This window comes from Sceloporus occidentalis, unplaced genomic scaffold (genome assembly GCF_023333645.1).
Source record: "Sceloporus occidentalis isolate IW3139 unplaced genomic scaffold, rSceOcc1.0.p SCAF_63, whole genome shotgun sequence".
NCBI classification, from domain to species: domain Eukaryota; kingdom Metazoa; phylum Chordata; class Lepidosauria; order Squamata; family Phrynosomatidae; genus Sceloporus; species Sceloporus occidentalis.
In genome coordinates, this window is record NW_028317043.1 from 2221099 (window position 1) to 2246679 (window position 25581).

At 36.3% G+C, this 25581-nt stretch overlaps 1 protein-coding gene across 1 annotated transcript in view; it reads left to right on the top strand.

Moving 5' to 3' along the window:
* Nucleotides 1-25581, top strand: part of LOC149287178 (neuropilin-1-like) — a 73973-nt gene that overhangs the window by 41779 nt on the left and 6613 nt on the right. The window contains exons 6-12 of the mRNA XM_089493149.1: nt 85-251; nt 17627-17782; nt 18860-19004; nt 20132-20466; nt 21528-21672; nt 23406-23489; nt 25469-25528. Coding sequence (XP_089349275.1) covers nt 85-251; nt 17627-17782; nt 18860-19004; nt 20132-20466; nt 21528-21672; nt 23406-23489; nt 25469-25528 — 1092 coding nt within the window. The remainder of the gene's footprint in view (nt 1-84; nt 252-17626; nt 17783-18859; nt 19005-20131; nt 20467-21527; nt 21673-23405; nt 23490-25468; nt 25529-25581) is intronic.

Consider the following 25581-nt stretch of genomic DNA (forward strand, 5'->3'; position numbering starts at 1 on the left):
GATTAAAATCTAGATGAAATATCATTCATTCTTTCCAGATAAGGTTCACAGCCACACTAACCGATTGAACACATTATCTTTCAGATTTTGAGTGCAAGGAACCTCTTGGGATGGAATCGGGGGAAATTCATTCTGACAGAATAACGGTTTCATCCCAGTATAGCACCAACTGGTCTGCGGAAAGATCGCGTCTGAATTATGTTGAAAATGGATGGACTCCAGGAGAGGATTCTGTTAAAGAATGGATTCAGGTAATTCGGTAGCATGTGGTTCTTTCTGTATCACGACCTTTCTATAAAGTTGCTGGGCCGGTTCTAACAATCTAAAAAATATATATTCAAGACCGCTAAAAGAAAAATGAATCGGACACATAATTAAATCACAGCAGTGATACATTTGTTTTTTTTTTTAGTTTTTGTTAGAAAAATGCTGCCGCTTTCAAGGCGTAAAAACGTGCCAAGACTGCTGCCTATTGCGGCTTTTTATAATTTATCGTAAGCATTTAAAAATGAAATACCCCCAAAATGTATATTTGCGGAGGAGAGAATATCCTGTTGGCTCTATATAGATTTTCACATATTGCACGCAGTGATTTTATTCCAGGTAAAAGGCAGTCCATGCTGTGAGATAATGTGCCAGGGAATTGCAACCAGGAGTACTTGTATATTGCGTAATATATCCACAATAGCATTGCAGTGAATATTTTAAATTAACAGTTTTAATTTAGATGTTCCCCGCTGTGACATTATTATTGCAATATGTAATAGAACCTTCACCATGCAGCCCCGATATGCGCCTGGCACTCTATATAACTGATGTATTTCCATAAAATAGACATTTTTGCAGCAGACAGGTTTAGTTAGTAGCCATGGGGATTATAAACACCCTAATTGTTTCAAAAAAATAAATCCATTCCCTTCTATAACACTCAGAATGGATTGGTTCATAGGCCCCGAGAAATACTGGAAACGGTTAGTATTATCTCATATAATAATAATTCTTCATCGGAAGTAGTTGAAATAAATTCACCCAAAGTGGAAAAATGACAAAATGTGTTCTATTTAAACTCTTATTCAAGACGACGTAATAGATCATCGACCCTAACTATGTTAATATTATGAAGTTTCTTGCAAACTCATGCCATGCATTAAAACACACAAGCAGGTAATTGAGAGTTAAAAATGAAATATTGGTGCTGAAAAGGATCACAAGTTACTGATAGCCTCGTGATTAGATCAATGTTCTTCTGCAAAGCCATGTTCAAAAATATATCTTTATTTATTCTCTATATATTCTCATAACTATTGTACAGCGCTGCAAAATATGATGTCTCTATATAAAATGAATAAATAATAATAGTATTAATAACCATAATAATACTAATAATTATAATGATAATTAATAATAATAAAAATATATCTTTAAACAAAAGCAAAGGGCGTGGGAGCTACCCTACTTTATTATTGAAAAGCATTAGAATCCATATTGTTTTAACATCATTATTGGCACAAATATGTATGGGCTTGAAATTGTCCTAAAAGGGAAGTTTTGAGTGGTATTTGAAATGTTTGAAACACACCGAATTCTTCCACTTGATCTTACTATTGTTCTGTCTGCCCTATTCGCTTACCGAATAACATCGTCTATATTATTTACATTACTGTGTGTGGCGAGAGGTCTCTGAAGACCTGTTGGGCTGTAATAGTTCCACTGTATGTGCCGCCTGTCTGCTCACTTGTTTTTTTACGCTTAGTGGAAAAAAAAAAACGAGAAGTTACCGTTTCCTGTCTAAATATTCAGAGACTCTCCCTTTGACAGGACTAATGGGTAAACAACTTGACCTCTGATCTGCTACAGTTTCCACCGAGAGGAAATGTCACTTGACAGAGAAATGTTACAGTTTCCTGATATAGATATTTTCGGAACAGAAAGCAAGATAGCTATGGTCTAAATAAACTGACTTGGACGTCATCATCTGTACCTATATATATACCGTATTGGCTCGAATATAGGCCGCACTTTTTTCCCCCACTTTAAGTCTTTAAAGTGGGGGTGCGGCCTATATTCGGGGTCTAGCTCTGGGCAGGGTTAGGGTACAGATCCCCCGCAGCGGTGCAGGGGACCTGCATCCTACGCCCCGATACGCTTAGACAGCCTCCCCTGCCAGCACTTTCCACGGGGGGGGGTGCCGGCACGGGAGGTTGTCTAAGCGCATCGTGCGGACGGTCACCGGCTGCGGAGGTTGTTTACCCGCATCGCCGCAGCCGGTGACCGTCCGCACGATGCGTTCTACCTCTGCCCCCAAGACTTACCAGAGCAGACTCCCGGGTGTCTTGCGGGGCCGGCGGGGGACATCTACGCAATTCCGGAAGTTGTATACGCGTATTGCGTAGATGTCCCCCGCCGGCCCCGCAAGACACCTGGGAGTCTCCTCTGGTAAGTCGGGGGGGGCAGAGTGGCAGCATATCTCGGGGGGGGAGGAGGAGGACAGTGGCAGCATATCTCGAGGGGGGAGGAGGACAGTGGCAGCATATCTCGGGGGGGAGGACAGTGGCAGCATATCTCGGGGGGGAGAGACAGAGTGGCAGCATATCTCGGGGGGGGGAGACAGAGTGGCAGCATGTTTTTTTGGTGCTTTTTTAAAGAAAAAAACTTTTTCTTTAAAAAAGCACCAAACTTTTAGGGTGCGGCCTATATACGGGGGCGGCCTATATCCGAGCCAATACGGGGTATATATATATATATATATATATATATATAGTAAATAAATTACTAAAAAAAGAATCAAATAGAATCTATAATAGGTCTGGGCTGTTGCATTACAACCTCAGACATTCTCTTGTCTTCTTCAAACTGTGTAGTAAAGGGGGGAGAAGCTACGTGTGTCTAGGTCCAATAAAGAATTTTAGGTATAACAGGTATAAAACCCTTAAAAAAAAAAATTGCACACAGAAAACACTTGAAAGGAGCCGGCCTGAGGCAGATCTTGAAGCAGGTTCTCCTGCATGCCCAGGAAGATTACCTCTGGGACCCACTGCCCAAGGCTCAGGGCCAGCTCCTTTTCTTCCAGTTTCTCAGCTGAGCCAAGCTTAAGTAAGGCTTGCTTCGCTATAATACATCATTTATATCTAATAGAACCACATTCATCTAAGCCTTGCTCTCTACAACAATTTTTTAAAAAAATCATCCGGTGAGTTGCATGCCGGGATTGGGTACAACCCGATTAGATGGAAGGGGTAAGGAATACTCACATCCATCACTTCTGTCATTTTTTTTTTTCTCATTTCTGAGACTTTTTAGGTATAATAAGGTGCATAGCAAGTACAAAGCCTCAGCGTGTTTCATAAAACTGCACCAAGCGACCATTAATAACACGAATGCATAAAATTTTAACATGTGTGTCCAGGTTGGTGTACATCGACCATGACAGATGAGTACGTAATTTGGACTCGGAAGGATTCAGACTGACATTCTCTTATATATCTTCTCAGAAAGCTTTGGTACACAACAATTACCCAAGGGCCAGGCACCGTAGGGTGTCGGTAAGCTCCTGCCTGCTAAAATGAACGTTATAAATATTGGATGGATGATCAGCAGGTCTTCGAGCCTTTTATACATATTCCCCAGGAACTTAAAACTGTAATCTGTTTTTGCCAAGTAACACAGCACTCAGCTACAATTATTCACTCATGTGAAGTCCAAGAGATGTATATGGGAAAATGTGGGATGCCTTGGAATGGAACTCAGCGTGTTTCTTATTTATGAAATGATTTCTCACTGTCAACATCTGCTGGTTTATCTCTATCTATAGCCAACGTACTGCTACACAACAAAAGCACAGAGTGTAGCTAGACAAACACGAAACAAATTCCCAGGCTGCAAATTCCGAGAAATACAATCTGTTTCAGAAAGAACGAACAGATTCCAAAAAGCAGCAAACAAGAATGTTGGAGCACAATAATAGCCCATAAAATGATTTCAGTTTTGTCTGAGATGCATAGGGGTGCTGTGGAGAGCTATGGCGGACAGGGTATACACAAATTGCTAAAATAAAACTTAAATCAGACAACACAAAAAAATACATAGATATGTGGACATTATTTTGCAGTCCCTTCTATGACGCTACAATTATCCAATAATCGCTTGTCATCCGTTTCTATATTTATCTGCTATCTGCCCTTCTTATAGTTCATTGAGAAGATGGTGCACAATCCGAGAACTTTTTGGGTTGGCTACAGACTTGGGATAGTTCTTGTAGATCAGTCCATAGAGATTTTCCCCAAGCCTTCCGTTGGAGGGTCCTGCTCATATATGACCCTAGTAGTAAAATTGCCCCATCTGCCCCAAGCACAAGTCTACTCATCGTGAATTTCGCAATAAAAATGGCAGCCATTGTGCTTTTACCCATGAAACTCATCTTTGTTTATAACACCGAATGATCCAGGTGGTAATTGTTGCATTTTATTCATCGTCTTTTCAAGAAAACATAGCTCTCTCAGGATTTTAATGAATGAACCTCATAGTGATACCCCTGAGATGCAACAACAAAGCGGCAAAGCAATCCTGGATACAATTTACAGCATTAACAGGTATACCCTTTTGGCATAATAATATTCCAACTTTTAATAAACTATACCGCATAATGAAAAAAGAACAAAATGTAATTACTGCTGCCTTTTAAATAACCCCATATCATGGGTGTACGGATATGTTCAAATAAGGAAAGAAGACTAATTACAGTAATTAAATGGTCTGCTGGGGGATTTGCATATAAACCAGTCTTTACCAATATCTCCAGTGTGTCTTGTGATACTTGCTGTTGTTATATACACAGTGCTTCTGTGTAAGCTTTAATTGCTGCCGGTATTATTGCAGTCTTGCGCTCGCTCGTTTCTTAGTAATGTGGCTCCCACCTGCTTTAGAACGTTATCACAGACAAATTACAGACCAGAAAAAACGGAATTATCAGAATGGCCGAAAAAATGTATAGAGAAAACTCTAATAAATGAAAAATAAATGTTGCTTTTAAAGCTAAAAGAAATTTGAGGAGATTTATACCACTTGTGTTCCTGAAGGGCTCCTGCAAATCTCCCCAGCCCCCCCATTAAAATACCGAGAGGTGTAGTAGTCAAGAAGTAAAAGTCAACAGTAGCCTTCAAGATGACATTGATGAGATGTCCAGCACCAGCACCTAGACACCAGGGGATAGGGGTCACAGAAGGCGAATAGCCCCCAGATTCCATAGGACGAGGGTCAGTAACAACGGCACCCCTTGTGACCCCTGTAGGTACCCTACTATACATACCCCAAAAAGTCGAGAATCTAACTTTCTTCTCTAATCAGGATTAGCATAAAATTCCAAAACAATAAAGTGATTTAAAACTGTTTAACTTGGCCGGTTATGTTAAAGCCAGCTTTCACATTTCAATCAGAACAAGAATTCAGCATATATTATTTTTGTCTTAAAAAGGGGAGTTTAAACAACCACAACATTCTTCTTTAATGATTTAGTTATATTTTGCATATCTGAGCAAAAAAAAAAAAACGAAAAGAAAACACACTGCCGCCAACATATGTACTTGGAAATAATTTAACAATCTTACACATTCATTAGTAATAAACAGTGGAATGTTACGGTTCTATTAAGTTAAAAATATATTTATAGTGCGAAAGAAAAGCTACATTATAATTATACAACTTTTTGTGGTTGTTATGTTGGTACAATTCATTGGAAAAACCAATACCTTAATTTAAAATATTTCTTTGTTTCCATACTGGTCATATAGGAGTTTCTCCAAAAAATATATACAGTTGTCTAAACCAGATCTAGAAGACCAATAACATTTTTCTTATGGGGATAACAGAAGATAACTTTTAAAAATAAAATTTATAATGCTTTTAAGCTGTATGTAAAATAGAAATAAATCAGTTTGAATTCAATTAAAATATTTAAATAGGTATAGTGTTAAAAATTTAATAAAGTTTTTTAACAAATTAAGAATGGTTATTAGAAATGTTTAATTTTCTTAAGTTCATATAATGGCGCCCATGGCAATAAGGTTTGTCTTAACCCAAATGAAAAATTGGAGAATACCACATTTACTCAGTAATCAGCTGAGAATCAGCCAGAACATCCCGACGTCTGATAATCGGTGGCTTTCTTCTCTTATACATAAACCAGGCAACCATAAAGCAACCACCGCCATGCTAATAGCCCCCCAAACAGGTCTCACCACCCGCCATAAAAAAAAACTGCCCTTTTATATAGAAACGGTATATGGCAACGCGAAAAGTAACGGTTTGTTATCAATGAGCTTTGACATTTCATAATCTAATAAACGCCATCATCATTAGTTTTAAAATGTGCCGTTCAAAATGCAGCCTAATCAATCACCAGCAGAGCACAATTACGTTCATTTTGTGGTCAATAATATTGCCTGAACACACAATAATTTACTTACAATACAGATTTCACTAACATGGACCTTTTTAATACTTAAGAACCTTTTGCACTATTGAATGTTGTTCAGCTATTAAAGAGAACACAGTAAAACGTTGTGCGGTTCTCCTACCCAAAGCATAAATCTGATTGAGGCGGCCATTACCGAATGCCAATATTATGTCTACTCTAAAACTAGGACCAGGCGAGCATTGATTGTTGTTTGCAATGATCTATAGTCGTGAACTTTTAGTTTCTTATAGGACGGAAAAGTGCATTATTGCGATGTCAAAGCAGATAAAATAGATTCCTCTGGTAATTCATCTCTTCATAGAGGTTTAAGGTAAAAAGTGCATAACGTTGCCTTATGGATCTCTCCGTCTCGTAATGTTTCAGCAAGATTTGCTTTCAGCTGAGATAAATTGTCATTTTAATGAAAAAAGCTAGAAACCGGCGTTTCGATGAGCCAGGGCTTGTAATGTGGAAATAGCCCAGTTCCACACACCCATAGGAACTGGGCTAGGAGACATAAAAATGATGCCCTATAAAAGCGAACTTAGAACACCGCTGAAAATCTTTATATGCTTCATAATACATCACATACTCTCAAAAAATCTTCAGAAAAGTATATAGCGAGCCTTTTGCTAGCCAGCAATTTATCGACGGCGCTGTAGGCCTGGTTATTGTTATTTGGGCCTTGACAAAGACCATTAGGTCGAAACGTTGGCATGGACCTCAAATGGACTTTTTCTGGATATTTAGCGGTGTGCATGGTCCTTTCATATTGATATGTGACTATGCTGGAATTTAATATGGGACATCCTGATGTATCCCCAAGTTTAATTTTAATTGTATTTTGTTTATTTTTGGTATTTTAGGTGATTTTTTTGTTTAGTGTGCACACCACTGCCATAAGAATATTTTCTAAGATTATTTTTACTCAGGCTGCAGTTTTGGCTAGAAGGGCCCGTCGTGGGCTGCCTAAAAAACTTTTGTGGATATGTGCAGAGGGTTATCAGATCTCTTAAGTTGACTCTACTTTAATTCCATTAAAAGACTGTATTTTAAAAAATATATATTTTAGTAATTTTAGTTTTAAGTTTTTCTTTACGGCGTCTACAAATTAAGAGGACCCTTTCTTTCTTTTAAAATTAGAAGCCATAGGACAAACATCTGTTTTCAAATTCGAAACCCATTTTCAACAGATCTTCTAATTGCTTTTAAGTTGCTTTCGCTGTTTCTTGCTCTTTCTTCTTTGATCAAAAACAAAGAGAAACACCTGAAAAACAAAAGCCTGACTTATTCTTTCTAACATAAATTTTCACCAAACCCCCCCAAAAAACAGCCAATCTCAACAACAAACATGTTAATAGCCATCAATTACAGAGCCGTTCAAGGCCTGCAAGCCAGTCGAGATACATGGTCTCACATCTGCTTTCTTTGGAGAAAACATTTGTGCCTGCAGTATTTAAATGCTACGCAACTTCTGTTATTGTCCAATAGAGGATCCTAAGGGAGTAAAATGTTAATGAAATCCATAACATTCTCAGATTTTATGATTGCAATTTTGAGACGTTCACTAAAAAAGAAAAAAACGAGTGCTGATTTCTTCACTGGAAGCCATAATTGTACTTTTTCCGAGGAAATTGTAAGCACTCATATTTAGTATCTGCCATAATATTAATACAGAGCTGAAGCAGACATCATTAGAATGTTATAATGTTCCTATTTTCTTTTGGAACCTGTGGGTAAAATATATTTTTTATTTCGGAGACTTTATTTTTCTGGATGTGATAGCTATCAGCCCGAGGGCCGTAGTTTGAAAACAGACTTTGTCGTGATCAGAACGTGTGGGAATGGACGCTATCTTTTTACAATTTGAACTACACGGACACAAATCCACAATTCATACATTTGTGTTTCTACTTGGTTCAGACATTCAGGCTTGATGGACGATGGGCCCCAACAATCGTATTATCCTATTCTACCACAGCTTTACTAATATATTAACTTGACCAGAACTAAACTGGTCTTTGGGACAAGAATCTTGAATGTGAGCTGAAAAGCCTAAGCCCACTACTTTCTTACCCCTTTAAACCCCCAGCGACGTTGTGGCCCCTTGCCATCATTGCCCAATATTCCGAGGCCAGAATGGTATTGGTCAGCCGTCATCCATGTGGACTTTCTGTAGCTAGTGGGCAAATCCTAATCTCTCGAATATGTTATTTTATACACTCATTGTTTCACTTGGCACTAACATCAAAGTTGGTCAAACATTAAAGACTCGGGGGAAATAAAAGCACAGTGTTTGGTGATATTTTTTTTTCCTCCTGAATTGGAAGTTACCAAGCCATCTTTCCATCATATGTAGGGAGCTGATTAGGTTTGTGCCAGAAATGCAAAAGCATAGATCTAGAATGTTACTGTACCTTAAAAACAAAAGGGCAGAAGAGACAGAGAGACAGACAGACAGACACAGACAGATATAAAGTGTCTGTAGGCTACAGCAGGAATGTCAATTTAGAAACTGGCCTTCTCAGTACAAATTAAATGACATAAAAAAATAATCTAGTTACGGATAAATTTTGCTAGGCATTTTTAATAAAGTGGTAGAGATAACATGTTTTTCCCATCCGGCAATTAAATTGTAATTAAATTTAATACCAGAGTTATGTGGCTCATATTATGCCGGCTTTAAAAGCTATTGGAATGTAAATTGGTTGTCAGTGAGTTTACGTCTATTAGAAACAGGTGAATGAAAATGGAAAGAGGATATATGGGGAGAAAAGGACTGGGGCTGTGAATGCGTTCCCTGTAAGGTGGGCTGCCCGGCAGCCGGCATTTAAAAGCAATCTTGAAGAAAATATTTAGGGTTATACCTATTTTCTGTAACCGCAGGGTGTTTGCTTCAATGTGTCCTTTCTTGTTAGTTGCCAGACCGCTCACCTTTGATGGGACATGAACATGGGGCTTCTCGTATAAAATGCCCATGTCCTTCTTAGGGGCTAGGGAGACGGTTATATGCACCGTCGTTTGTCTTTTGTGACATTGAATTTGCTTTTCCAAACAAACACAGATCACCAGCCTATCTGACGATGATGATGAATGAGGTGAATAATTACAAGAATGAAAACATATATATAGTATTACACACAGTTTTATGGTAATTTTATGAAAATGTGAAGAGAGTGTCTTGTTGCTTTATAGTGACCATTGCAATTAAAGGGGTAATTGTGACATTTTCCAAGAAGTCAAAACGATCACAATATTTTCGGAATTATCCTAAAAGTCATTCAGTGGCGTCAGTAATAATCCTCCAGTTAAAGAGCACAGAAGTTGAAGTGATATCCCTATTGTTATATTTTACTGCCTAGAGGACGCACCCGTAAATAAGGTCCTTATTTTTTCCCCCCATGAATCCTTGGCACAAGCTCAGACGTTAGTTTGCCATTCTTTTCTAAAATTACGCCTCCATTCAAAGGCAAACACTGTTACTGTATATCCCAAAGCTAAAATTCTCCAACAAGAATCCTATTGTGATTGTAGTTGGACAATGCATGATTGTGTGGCCATTGATCACTTCCTCCACCATGACGTCCATGTACCGATAGAGCTGTTGGTGAAATTCAACTTACAAATATCTGAAGCCCTGACCATTTAGCGTTGGCCACCGCATGGTAGTTTAAGGGGCCAGACGGAAAACACAGTCATATATAAATTACATCGACTTACCTTTCACAATGTGTGCTTTAACCACTGGAAATTTTATAAAAACTCCTTAAGGCAAAATGCATTAAGTAAATATTTTTGTTGGTTTACATTTTTTTTATATCTTACATTTTTTTTTCCAGTGAATCCTAACCTGAAACACTGAGCTTCTTTTGTTTTCATGGCGCTGCACTTCATTCTTGCCAATATTTTACGACTCAAACAGATTTCATTATTCAAAGAGAACCAGATGGAATGGAAGTTCAAAGGATCCATCTGAATTAAATATTTTTTCTTTCCTTAAGATGCTTCTGATTTATGCATAGAGAAGAAAACACAAAAGCATAAAAGAGTAGAAAGAATCCATATGTAAGAAATTCTCCCCGCAAGCACTGTCTCTTTTAATCTGCCAGGAAAGCATTCAATTTTTAATGTCCCAGACTTATTATTTCTGATACATTGTATGAATTGTGTCTACAATTGGAATCTTACAGACAACACCAAAGCTGTTTGGTGTCTGTACCATCTCCTTTTACCTTCTTTTACCTTCAATTTCCTTAGAGTTTTGTATGGGTTGTCCTGTGGTCATTTGCTGCTAATATGTATACGTTATACGGAATTTATTCTAGTAGATTAATATACGATGCTGGGTTTAATGAAATGCTCAGCACCCAGCCATTTCGAAGGAAATCAATGGAAAAATGTTTAATTATGACATACTTCAATAGCTAGAAGGAGTCATTCATGAGATGGGAGATTTTATGGCACAATTAAAACTGAAAGCAGCATGCTACCTAGATCTGAAACAATCTGTTATACTTTATCATTGAAATTACTTTTTTCTTTTTTTTTTTTTTTCTAATTCCTGAAGTTCTTTTGTGCAACTTTTCTCTTCACCTAGCTCTACTTTGAAGAACATACTTTATGTATTTTAGATCTTGAAGAACTTATCTCCTGCAAGTTTAAGTCTAACCAGCCAACTGTGAAACTCCATTGTGGCCTATGATCTCAGGTTGACAAAAAAAAACAATAATAAAGTCGTACAATAGAATTGGAAGGATGTTTGCTTGTAGCATTGTTGGAATCATGGCAGTCGTTTTCATAAACCAACCTCTACTTCAAAATCTTGAATCCCTTCAAAAACAAGATATAATAATAGAGTATTTGAGATATATGCAAAATATTTCTCTTGTTCAGTTTTGTATAGATCCACAGAATAGATATAAAGTTCTATAATCAACAAACCACTAATTATATAGACATAACTATAGATCCACCAAAGGTTCGTGTCTAGGGTGCGTTTTCACCCTCTCCACCTTAATTTAATTTATCTAAAGTTAGATGTTTTAGAAGACAATAATTTCTCTGGCTGTTTTTTCACATTAGTATTATTTTTTTCCCCTTCTCTTTGCCAAGGTTTCTGTTCAACAAAGTACCATGGCTTTTACTTTGTTGGAAAGGGAAAAGTAACACGAAGATGGGTTCCTTGTGACATTCCAGTGATAACACTCAACAAAGGTTTCCAAACCTCAACCAAAATTTGATTTGATTTGAAATAAATAAGAATCACACATTCATTTATTTAGCCCAACAAAGCAAGTATAGAACGATTCCTGAAATGTTTTAATTTATCAAATACCCAAAGTCTTTGGGCTTTGATAATTATCCTCTGGTCAATATCCTCAGGTTTCAATCTGCAGGAGAGGTTTTAAATTAAATCAGACAGACACATCTGTTATGACATATATAAATTACTACCGCACCCTTGTCTTGCTCTACAAATCAGAAATGCTCTTCTTCCATTTATTCTGTCTAAAAAATGTCTACAAGCATTAATTTATTTATTACTGTAAATCATCGCTATTCCGCCCATGCATGGAACCTAAAAAATCTACAAAATCTGCCGTACAAATTGTGCCCGTTTGCGTAAATCATATGAACAATTTAACACAATACATTTCTTAATGAACGCAGTGAATTTGGTTAACCCATTCACGTCTCTAAAACATTTTACATAAAAATGCATTGTGGCATTAATACAATTGGAATCCGATGTAATCTGCAAGGAATATTCTCTATTTTGAACAAATAACACATCACTTGAGTGATGCCTCGAGGATTTTTCTATAGCTTTTAATACTATACAGATTATGCAGGCAATCCAGGCTTGTGCCACTCTAAGTGAATATATATATATATATATATATATATATACACACATTCTATATACATATATTCTTTATATATTTTTTAAGTAGTTCAATGGCGGTTATGCATAACTAATTGCGTTAGTAGTGTAAACATTTATATTTTCAAGACTATATTTCCTCATGTCCTTTTGTAATATATTTCTTTATTCTCTGGGGTTAAAATATATATTTTTTGTAGATGGTATTAATTACTTGTTGCTTATTTTTTATTATTTATCTTGTAAGTCAGACCCCACTAATTTCGTACATGCCGGTCGCTTGCAGCATAGTTGTTTTTTTGCCATTTCTATTTTTTTTTTCTGCCTTATAATAAGTGTATTCTATGACTCCATGGGCTGGGCCAGTGCACATGTAATCTAGACTGGTAATTAAAAATAAAGCAGTAAATAATAGGGAACCTAATGAGCTTGTTAAGCTCTACACAGTTATTCAGTATGAGACCTTGTTATGGTTTTGTAGAATTGGGTTCAGCAGCATTCAAATGAATGGGACACGAAGGAAATTAGCTGTACAGCAGTAGCCAGGAGCGTCTGTATAACAAGCAAAGAAGTCACTTGTCATTATAAAAGAGGCTTTTGGACCCTATTAATGTAAATTAATCTTCACACTCCCTAGAAATGTCTGCATTATACACAGCCGAGATATTGTAGTCCTCAATTAAAACCCTTGTCCCTTTTTTAGGACCGTTATCACAAAATGTGGTTTTAAACAAGATTTTGAGAACTTTTCAGTTATTTAAACTTTTTGAAGTCAAAAGAATAGACATTTTATATAAACCACCATTATTTGACTCTTTTTTTCAATTAATACCAACATAATATAATGGTTTTCATTACTATATGTGAAATATATTTGTATTATATGATATTTATATAGCACCAACAATTTATAGAGTGCTCCTTACAGTACATTGCAGATGTATGACCAAACTTAGTCTTAAACTAAGATTGACACACTAAGAAATACCGATACATATACCTTCATAGGTTAATGTAAATGCTAACCTTTTACATAAAATGCTTAATGGATGTAGAGTTTCCAGGGAAAAGAAAAAATGTCGGTGCGCTAAGCTAGTCTCAGGCTCAAATAATACAAATGTATAATATGAGGCCTACCAAACAGTGTGAGCATGCTGCAAATACAGTGTGTTGGCTGTACAATGTATACAAAAAACAAAATACTGTCTGCGCTTCTCACCCTAATAAAGTTGGCAACAAATATATAAACATAATATAAATGAGAGGGGTCCAGGGGTTAAATGGGAGGAGGTTTAATTGTACCTCCCCCAACACATTAATAAGGTTTTGGTAGCAGTATAAACTGCTTTGTGTGCCCACTATGTAGGAGGTGAGAGTAGGTTCTCACCCTATTGAGAGTGTGCCTTGACGTGGCGGGTGAGCTTAATTATGCTTTGGCCAATTCATATAACCAAAACCTCTCATTTATATTATGTTTATATATTTGTTGCCAACTTTATTAGGGTGAGAAGCGCAGACAGTATTTTGTTTTTTGTATACATTGTACAGCCAACACACTGTATTTGCAGCGCGCTCACACTGTTTGGTAGGCCTCATATTATACATTTGTATTATTTGAGCCTGAGACTAGCTTAGCGCACCGACATTTTTTCTTTTCCCTGTTTGCACATATTTGAGGTTGTTGGCTCCTCATCAGTCTGGTTGCAGCTTGCTGTCCAGGGGTTAAATGGGAGGAGGTTTAATTGCACCTCCCCCAACACATTAATTTGGTTTTGGTAGCAGTATAAACTGTTTTGTGTGCCCACTATGTAGGAGGTGAGAGTAGGTTCTCACCCTATTGAGAGTGTGCCTTGACGTGGCGGGTGAGCTTAATTATGCTTTGGCCAATTCATATAACCAAAACCTCTCATTTATATTATGTTTATATATTTGTTGCCAACTTTATTAGGGTGAGAAGCGCAGACAGTATTTTGTTTGATGTAGAGTTTCCAACCTAGCTAATATTTCTTTTTTCTGTGACATCATCTGTCATGGCTGAAGAAGACCTTTTCTGAATATGCTGTTACTTATATATATATCATGTATTAGCTCATTTGGACAAAGTGTTGTTGTCAGCGGCAACACCATACGTATCATTGGAAAGAAGGACATGTTTTGCCTGCTTTATCAAAATTAGAATTTGTACATGACTATGGAGGCCTTCTTATATTTCATGACTGGGGTCAGGGACCACTGGAAGTTTGCACAAAGAATATCTATTAACTTTGTTACACGCTAACATTTCTTTTTAAGAGACAAAAATGTAACAGAGCGTTTTAGGGGAATATTTTATAATTTTACATATAGATGTATTTATTATTATTTTTTTCAGGCATGTCGCTATGTTGATAAAAACACCCATGTCTATATGTATATACATGTTACACACATATATATATATATATATATATATATATATATATATATGTATTATACTTGTATATTTGTGTATAATACATATATATTTATCTATTATAACACCCTTCATTTACAGAAAGAGTTAAATTATATATACATGCTTTAATATGTAAAAAAAAATACCTCCTTGGCTTTTTTCTGAGCTAGAAGTCAGAAAATCGATGATTCGATTGATGATATGCATGCAAACAAAATAACACTATCATTAAAAAAAGCATTAGAAAAGAGCTTAATTTGCACCGTTTCCTTCTCATAACCACAAACCATGGGATAATAAAATTACTTCACACGCTGGCATTTAAATGTTTGCACAATATGTTGCCAATTTAATCCAATGAGAATTAAAAAGTGTGATGTAATTTATGGTACTTAACGTGGTAGATCACAAGGGAGCTGTACAGGCCGTTATCACTGATGGAATTTTAAGAAATATGAACTCGAAAAAAAAAAATCCAGTAATTTCTGCATAATTAGTTTTTCTGGTTACCATGTGAACCTTGAGAGTCTGCCAAATTCCTGAAAAAGCCTAGATATTTTTTTGTCCAGATTTCCTCATTGATTTATGCAGCTCATCATAGCTATTACTTTTAATGATAGTTTGAATTAGGTGACCTTCTTTTTGATCTCGGGTTTCCAATCAATACCAAAATGTACACTGTTAACTCTGGCTATGTATATACTAGCACTTTAAAACATTAACCCTTTGCGTTGCATAGAAGTGACATTCATGTTGTTCCTGATTTACCCTGAAACCTTACAATTTTATTTTGTTGCCCCTCTCAGTCAACCCACTTCTGCATTTTATCAGCTTTAAACATTTTTGTAGACCCTGTTTTATCTCAGCCTTTAATCTCATAGTATTATTTTACTCCATGTTCTATACACACATTTTATTTCTTCTCTTTTAATTCTGAAAAATGTTCAGACTTTATATTATGGTATCTTTAATAGAAAAATGGTCTGTCTTCATGATGCACCTTCGGGGTAGAGCTGGCAACGTTCAGCCCAGAGTCCAGGTCCAGCCATGCGGTCTAGTAATAAAGCAGCCCAAATTATATAGGACACAGAAGAAGACTTGTTTGCCATGTAGTCCTGTCCAAGGCACATTGAGGCACAGATAATGTATAGAAAAGAGTATAGAAAATAATACCTAGATGGTTATAAATGTTAATGTGGAAATGCATCGCACCACAACACTTCTGCCTTTGACCCAATATCTTAGAAACAGTGCCGCCCATAAGGCAATAACCCCCATCCACCACCACCACCACCTACCAGCCCTACTGTGGTCACCTCTGCAACAAAGCTTTTAAGAAGCTTTGTCATAATCTAAAAAATACCCTACTGATCTGAAGTGGAAAGGAAGAATAGAAGGTTCTCCCTATTAGCTACCAAGAAAAAAAAACTCTAAAATATATAAAAATGAAACAAATAAACACACTTCTCTAGTTCATATTGCATTAAACCGGGCTGCACAAAGGGAATATAGATTTTTGTGGAATCCTTTTACCTGCTTGTACCATCCATAGGTTCTTATAATACCTTAACTTACGCACAGCTCAAGAAGTAAAAAGCAAAGAGCATGAGATTCTGAAGAGCTCTTGAACTCTTTAAGTGCAAGGGATTGGACACAAGCTTCGCAGAACACTTTGAAATCACTTGAGTGATGAGGGTTTGCAGTGCATTTAGTTTCATCTTTATCCTGCATTTATTTCAACAAGATTATAACGCTCTTTACCAATTCACAGCAACGTACCTCTTAAACCTGTTTTGGGGTTTTTTTGCATCAACCGAGATGGTGTTTTATTTCTTAGAAGAAAAGAAAAATGAAACTGTAAAACTAATTAGTATAATATCAACCATATAAAGTGATAAGCAATAAAAAAAGTAACAGTTTCAGTACAATATGCATAAACTGAAACAGATCTATCATTTCCAAATGTTTAATATATATATATATATATACCTAACAATTCTTCATTCATTTATTTAGTGACAGGCAGTAAAATGACTAATATAAATATAAAAGCTATTTCAAGACATAGAAAGATATACTAAATAGTTATAAGCTTAAGTTACAACCCTTCAGACTTTGGTACTGGAAAGGCATGCAAATCCTGTTTATTGTCTATGGACACGATGTGGAAAGAGATGATTTTATATTTAGTGACACAAGAAAAGTTTTTATTTTATTTGCCCCTGGTTGTGACTATCTGTGCTTTATTATATATATATATATATATATATATATATATATACATTTTACATACACATCCATTCAGAACAGTATCGTAATGTAGCATCAGGTGTGGAGTCATTGTGTAGTTCCCGACTATAACTGTTAATGGATGACAGTTCACACCACGAGAAGGCATTGTGTATTTGTCTATGTACTTACTAATTGTGGGCTATTGTAATAAGCCCAGTTCTCTCCAATCTCATTGAATTCATTCTGTGCTATGATGTTCTGTACATCTCGGTTCGATGATGTCACCTCAAACCTTTGCCTGATTTACTTCTTGGTTATCTGGAAGAATTGCAATTCAACAAATGAAAAAGAAAACCTTCTGTATAGGAAACATGTATAGACTACACAATGTAAACGGTGCATTGAAGTGATCAGGCAGGAGGCCATTATATCACATCATTATATTCTATCAAGCAGTGATGGATTTTTAAGAAGCAACCTATGCAACCGTGTGATTTTTTGCATTTCTTCCTCTTTTCAAACTGTTTCATACAATTTACTTCTGGATTGGTCACATTATAGCATAAGACAATGTCCATCCACGCTGGTCCTAAAGTGCCATGTCCTATCTGTTTGCATTATACAGGTCGACCTTGGACTTCTCCGCTTTGTTTCTGGAATCGGAACCCAAGGAGCCGTCTCTAAAGAAACCGGCAAGAAATATTATGTAAAATCCTACAAGGTCGATATTAGCTCTAACGGGGAAGACTGGATTACTCTAAAAGACGGAGCTAAGCATTTGGTACGAAAAAATTATAATTCCATATTTTTTTTTTCTTTATTTGTCATTATCTGAAAATAATAACGCCAAAGTTTTTTAATTGTAAAAAAATATTAAATATCATGAAAGGGTTTTTTTTTTTTTAATTAAGGTTTAGTTTTTTCAGCTGAGTAATTTAGCTCTGAAAACATGCTGAATGCCAGTTCTATGGTTTCCCAAATGCCCCTGGCCAACTTTAAAGGACTTATGAGACTCGTGTGCAGAATGAGGGCAAAAAGGAAATATAAAACCCCCAAAATCCACTAAACAGCAGAAAAAAAAGCTGATCTATTCATAAAAAAAACCCTTGCATATTTGCATCTTTGCCAGTATTTATGTATGTTTGTAAAGGCAGTTATAAAAGTGATTTGTGTAAAATTCCTGTTTCAGGCTGTTATTTCTTTCTCTTAATAGCTTGAGTATAAATTACGTCCCTGGGCTGGCCATCTAGTGGTGTCAAGGGTGAAAATTGAATGGAAACGAGAGGAAATTGGTTTATTTGTGTTATATTAAAGATGTATATTAATACAAGTACTATGGGGTTTGCTAAGTATATTTAATAATACCTGTAAATTAAACCACCCTGACCCCAATGAAATGTCTGATTTTTTGCAGTCCCTGTCAGTACCTTATTAAAAAATATACTTTATTATTGTTAATGTTATTAATTCAGGAATGAATTCCATTATTTCTTATTTTTGCAAGTATTTAAACATTTTAATACAGAGACCCAGCAATGCAATTAAATTACACAATAAACTAAGTATGTTCAGACTCACTTTTTTCTGCCTAGTGTAAAAAATTCTGTTTTGGGAGGGGATTGGACAAGTTATCGCTCATCATTTCTAAGCAAATAATGGATATAATGTACAAATTAAATTAAAGGCAATAAAATGGGAATGTAAAGATAGCTTTAAAACATCTAAATCTGAGCATACAGTTTTTGGGGACCCTAATAGCGCTTAATATACGTTTTGTATCTTTTAGGTCTTTTCAGGAAACACCAACCCAGTTTTTGGGGACCCTAATAGCGCTTAATATACGTTTTGTATCTTTTAGGTCTTTTCAGGAAACACCAACCCATTTGATGTTGTCTATAGAGCATTCCCTAAACCGGTCCTAACCCGCTTTATAAGGATTCGGCCTGTAACGTGGGAGACCGGAATATCGCTAAGATTTGAAGTTTATGGTTGTAAGATAACAGGTAAGAAAAACGTATTATATTATTATTATTATTATTTAGAACCACCCTATCATGCTGTTCTTTGCGATACGCTATAAACATAACACTTTCCTATTTAAACAGAGACCGGATCGCTAGAGCTTACAATCTATTGTGCATACGAGATATAACCTTAAACATGATGTAGCAGAATAAACACCCAATAAATGGTTTTTATTCTGTTTATGTGAAGTTATATCGCACGGTAGAATTCTATGTAAATATTGCACATAATTAGCTGTTAAAAAAATGACAGTAAGTATCCTCGGCCCTAATCCTTTGCTTTTGTTTTTCTAAAAGCGCACAAATCATTAAACGTAACATTTTGGTTCACACGTTATACATTGTTTATCCTACATATTGTCGAGTTTGCATCTTTATTATTAATTGATACGGTTGCCTATTCACACAAGGACACGCAATATTATTGTTTTGGTGTAGCTGAGCCAATTTAGCACCGAGCGAATCGCTTAGCTGCTATTCCTATGGCCCCAGTGCGTGCAATTAAGAGATGATTGCACCTGACTCCTACCGTCTTCAATCCCCAGGTATCCATTTACCATGATATCAACACCTGAGCACGACTTCATTTAGCGCCCTGTGTATCTTCAAAATAAGGAAATGTTTAGTGTTCTTGAACATTGTTAATGCAAAACACATTTGTAAGAACAATAACACTGTTGTATCACTTCGTACAGCACAGCGGTTTTTTTAGCTGATCGGAGAAGAGTCTCAGCTCATCTCCAGAGTACATGGAAAAAAAAATACCCAGAATATGTGATTTCAAAAGAATTTTTTATTTTATTTTTCTGAAGAAAGCAAATATTTTTTTTCTGCCACTGCAGTGTACTAAAAAAAAACCTAACATCCCTACATTTTTTGCACTTTATCTGGTACAGTTGTGAACAATGGAAAGTTATTTAGTGTGATTTTTGTTGCCATAGAGCTGCCGTGTTAAATTAAACCAGCGTGAATGGCTTCGACACCTTATAATGTGTATAATATATCTTTTCTATGGTATACATAGTAACAGTTAAGATGAGTGATTTCCCACCGCTTTAGAATTATATCACAGCGGTATTATTCAATCACGCAAATTGTCATTTCAGATTATCCGTGTTCTGGAATGTTGGGCATGGTATCAGGACTCATCTCTGACTCCCAAATTACGGCTTCTAGTCAAGTGGATCGCAATTGGGTTCCTGAGTTTGCACGCCTTGTAACGAGTCGCTCTGGGTGGGCACTTCCGCCATCCAATGCCCACCCTTACACCAAGGAGTGGCTCCAGGTTGACCTTGGCGAAGAGAAGGTGATACGTGGAATTATCATTCAAGGTGGAAAGCATAGGGAGAACAAGGTCTTCATGAGAAAGTTCAAAATCGGATACAGTGATAATGGAACAGAGTGGGAAATGATTATGGACTCCAGCAGAAATAAAGCAAAGGTAAGGCATGGCTCCAGTATTGGAACCAGTACATGGACATGTCCCGAAAGTACCTGGCCATCGGGGTGGTTTATCACGCAGCTGTGATAACTATTCTCCATATCTTGCATGAATGTCCATCCACAGACGTGGGGAAGAAATCAAGAGACAATCGGCTTTGCCGTCTCCCCCCTTTCAGAAATTTCTACACACTCGTGGGCTTTTAGAACTAAGTTCTGAATCTTTTATTTATTGAAATAGGTTATTTTTGTAACTCCTCTGTATCAAAGAACACAATTAACATCCAAGCTGAACATGAAACAAGCTTTTATCTATATGAAACATGAATTTAATATTTAATTGTTCCACTCCAAATAATTTAATTTTACATACTTTAAACGATAACTAGATAAGGAGACTGTCTAAAATCTAATAAGACAAGGCAGATACTTAACAATAAACAGTTTTGGTATAACGGAATGTCAGCCTATCGTCTCTAGACATGAGCCTGACAGTGGTGGGACATTGACAATTCCCCCTGGGTAAATTCCCATTTTGTCTACTTGATAAATTATATATGTGTGCTCGTGTATAGCCTTTCTGTGCAATCCCTGTTGGGTAGTATCAATCATATGTCAATATTGAGTTACGTTTAGTGACATGGCTGCACCTAGCTGATCTGCTTCTGGTGACCTTTGGTGTTAATTCTTCCCAAACCCACGTCGTAAGAGACATCGCTCCCATTACAAGCGGAACATTGTGCACTGGAATGATGGGGGCTGGTGGAGGAGTCTGCACTTGGTCCTTCGGATGAGTCTTTGCTCTTTTTGGGGGAGTGTGAACAAGAACAAAAGTGCCTTATATTGCTAAATACGCAGCACAGTATTATCATTAAAGATGGCCCTATACATGTCACAGTTTTAAAGGTTAAATATCTCTAATGTAGCTAATATTACTGGATAGTTATTGAAACATTCTAAGTATGTGAAGCATTGTATTTCTCACTTGCTTTGCATCAGGAGAGAATTAAAATGGCAGAACCCCTCAAAATTCATCTAGTCTTTTCAACTTCTTAATTTCAGACATTTGAAGGAAACACAAACTACGATACCCCAGAGTTAAGGACTTTCGCCCCCATATCAGCTCGCTTCATCCGCGTGATTCCTGAAAGAGCCTCGACCTCAGGGCTAGGATTACGTCTGGAGCTTTTGGGCTGTGAACTAGAAGGTAAGCGTCGGCTCATTGTTTACTTCTTCGATAAAGTTCTGCTAAGGAGCCGGTTATTGATCTGGATTGTACCTTTTGATGCTTTCTTGTTAAATAAAAAAATACAGATTTTTTTTTATCCATTTTCACCAGACCAACAGTATACTGGTATACTGATACCAAAAAAAAATGTCTATCTATTTGATTTAATATAAACAATAATATAGCCAGTGAAGCTGTAAGTGTGATATCCAACAAGCATCTGATGACGCAATAATTCCTTTAATCTATCTATTTATCTTGTTTCTAACTAATCTGCCACGGTCTGTATGGAGGGGAATTACATGACCACTAATGCTTTTGTGTTTTTACATTGATAATCTATTCTAAAACCAATCTTCCTGAATTTACAGTTCTTAATAGAGAGATTATTAATGCTCACCACAATGTCCTTACTTCCATATCCTGTAGATGGCCCATTATGGCCATTTGCATCTGTCATTGTGGCTAATATATATATTTGGGGCCTTGCATCTACTTGAGTAAATGACCATTTCGTGTCCCGCTCTTAATTGCTCAATGAATCACTGTCGTCTCCAACGTATTCCAGTTTTCTGAGATTGGGGAGCCGGAGACTCCCCTAAGCATACATTGCACAGCACAAAAAAATAAGACATGGCGAAGAACTAAGACTTGAAGAAAGTCTTTGGGAAAAAATGCATGACTATGATATTAAAAGAACAACATTTTCCCATGACCGCTGCTTGTCAGTACGTGTGTGTGCAATGGGGTCAATAGCATTAGGACTGTATTAGATCTGAGGTCTATTATTTATTCAGACCTAGAGGGCAGCTCGTAGTGTCATCACTACGAAGAAAGTCAGGAAAGTCTGGCATTGCATTAAATACTGTGTATCGTACAGCGGCTACTCTGCTGGGATCCCATCAGCTTAAAGGAGATATATGAAAGCTTGACTGAATTCCAGAAGAGTAGTAGGTCATTCTGGAGAAAAACACGCAGAAAGGTTTTAGAAATATTTGAACTGAAATAAAACAGAAATTAAAAAAATATAATTTTAAGAAATTGTTCAATTTATGTAAAAATTACGATTTGGTACACGACTGGAATTTGACATTATTTACTCATCAACTTGATTAGATTTCAGCGTAAAAAAACCCCCATAAGAATCAGCATAAAGATACAATTAAAAAGGGAATGTCGGATGATTTGAAGCTTTGGTGTTCCACTGTCCAGTCTGCATGGTCCTTACTTAGTAAATTGTATCAGAATATTACTATTATAATCTGTTTCATCATAACAGAATTTGTTATTTTTTGTAAAAATCACATAGCCAAAATATGTGCTTTTTGAAAAAAATATTGTCTGTAAATATACTACAGCCGTCCAAAGTTCTTAAGCTTTGATGTTGTATCTAATGTGTTATTCATTTCATTCTAACTCTAAACACAACTGGTCAGATGTTGTTGCTTTTTAATACACTCTCCAAATCATGTCTTATTGTCTACAATAATGCGTACACTTAGTACTTTAGTAAAATAATGACGTTTGTGTACGCCAGTTATATTTACCTTTTAGCAGCTGGCAATCCCTTTTAAATAGACACACTCATTCCATACAAAAGTTATTGGATCCATTCTGGTTTATGTTTCCATCTGATGATGATACAGAATTTCCAAAAATGAAATTTGTTGGTTTGCGACTTATTCCTTAACCCTTTAAATTTTGCCTTTCAGTGCCTACATCCATACCTACCACGCCTGAGGTCAATGTGCTGGACGAATGTGAAGAAGATCCAGCAAACTGCCATAGTGGAACAGGTGATGACTACAGACTTACAGGTGCAGATATAATCCCTTTTTTCTGTTCATTAATTGAATTTTGTCTGTGTACGTTCCAAATGCACAATCACATACTGCCGACAGACATCTGCTGGCAGTTTTCAGTCTGGTGAAAGCAAAAGACCGATTTGGGTCTGATCTACTTGCATCAGTTGCTAGGATTATTAACTGGAATAGTTTTTCTGTTCATTCTTTTACAGCCTGCAAATATTATTACCCATGTTCTAGTGTACTGATTTTTATTAAATAACATTTCAGCTCGCTTAACACTTTCCCAACATGTTGCCCAAAAAATTACCATTCTAACCATATGCATTATGGGGAATCGTGTTCTGGCTATTTGTATTGTGTATCAGGAAAAAAACACATTACAAAAATTAGAAAGGCACAATTATAGCTTGTTTGAGCATCTAAAAAAAGTCAGCTTTCTTTATATTACCCAAAAAAAGGCGGCTTATTCTTGGCATAAGTGGCCTTATTATTTATAGACATTATCCAGCGAATATTCTCTTCAGTCTGTTTCATTTAGCGTGGGCTTTTCGAACTTAATTTGCAATGTATGGAGAGAAGCAACGGGAGAAAACATACATATGCAAATGTCTGACGTTCTGCACATTCAGGTTTTTTAATGTATAGTATGCCATGTCAAGAGCTGCCTGTAAAACTTGGCCCATCAGTGGTCACTAATGGTGTTCTACCCACCATGAGAACAAAATATTGTTTGATTTTTCTCCATTGAAATTTCAAAAAAGATGACAATTGCTTAAATTTAGATTCATTGTATGTTGAAAGTTTATATCACATACCCAGTATTACATTTATTTTGCATTTGTATGGATTTTTTCATAAAATATTTAAAATATTGTCTCACAGCCTACACACATTTTTACGACGCTGGCTGTTGTAAAGAATATTTAAGCACTAGTTCCTTAATCCTACTGAGCTGCCAACCACTTGACACTTCATTCCTACAAAACCATCTCCAATCCTCCTTGATTTAGCAGCTTTAATTTAATTTTGGGTTATTTAAATTAATATATTGGTCAAATCACTGCTTTTTTTCTAATACTATAATATAACTTTGCGTCATGTTTCCTGTTATAAGAACATCTGCTTTTTTTTAATAATTATAATACCTCCATGTATTATTGTACATGTTAATACCATGCATGGACCCACAATGCCCCTGTCCTGTCCCACAAGGCACGTTGTTGGTTCAAAGACAACTTGCTTAGCTTTTATCACAAATTATCTTTATTCAATATGTTATTTTTAGTTAAAAATGTGTTTTGTATAAAAGAACCTGGTCAACTTTGGGTGACGATTTTACATTAAAAAGAGCCGTTCCATTCCCATTCATTTTTATTGGCCTGATAGTTATATGGATTTGGACATTCCGAGCTGTCATTCCCAGAATTCTCTTTTAACTTTCTAGTTTATTCAATAATCCAATAATTGCTATGAATGTTCGAGGATCTCCTACACCTGTTATTGTTTTTAGCCACTCAAATAAAGTGTCACTCATTGGAAATTCGATATGCAAACTCATATCATCTCAGTTCATTTAGTCCACTTACATTATGAAATTAATAGAAAACACACCTGCCATCTGCCCTTGTCATTCTCCCCAACACAGTAAGGATTACGCACAAATCCAAGTTTAATCTACACCAGCACGGCTACGGTGTCAAAATATATTAGTGTTTTATATAAAAAGGGGTTAGATTATGGACTCTAAATGTACCAAGAATTCACAATTTTTTTACACCCAATGAAATGAACAAATCTTGGTGGAAGAGGGAATTGTTTTAAAAATGTTGGGAGTATCTCCATTGATCTGGGCATATATGATTCTGATTATGGAACCAACAATAAAAAACATTTCATAGATTTCTCTATACATTTTTATTTTCTGGAAAACTAGCAACTCACAAATAATTTCTTGTTTGGTTTTCCAGCAGGAACGACGGTGCAAAGTACCGAGGCCCCAACTACAGAGGACAATATAGACCCAACAGGTACATTAACGGCGTTATGTTTGTTTGAAAGGAACATACCATTCCAAGTTAGT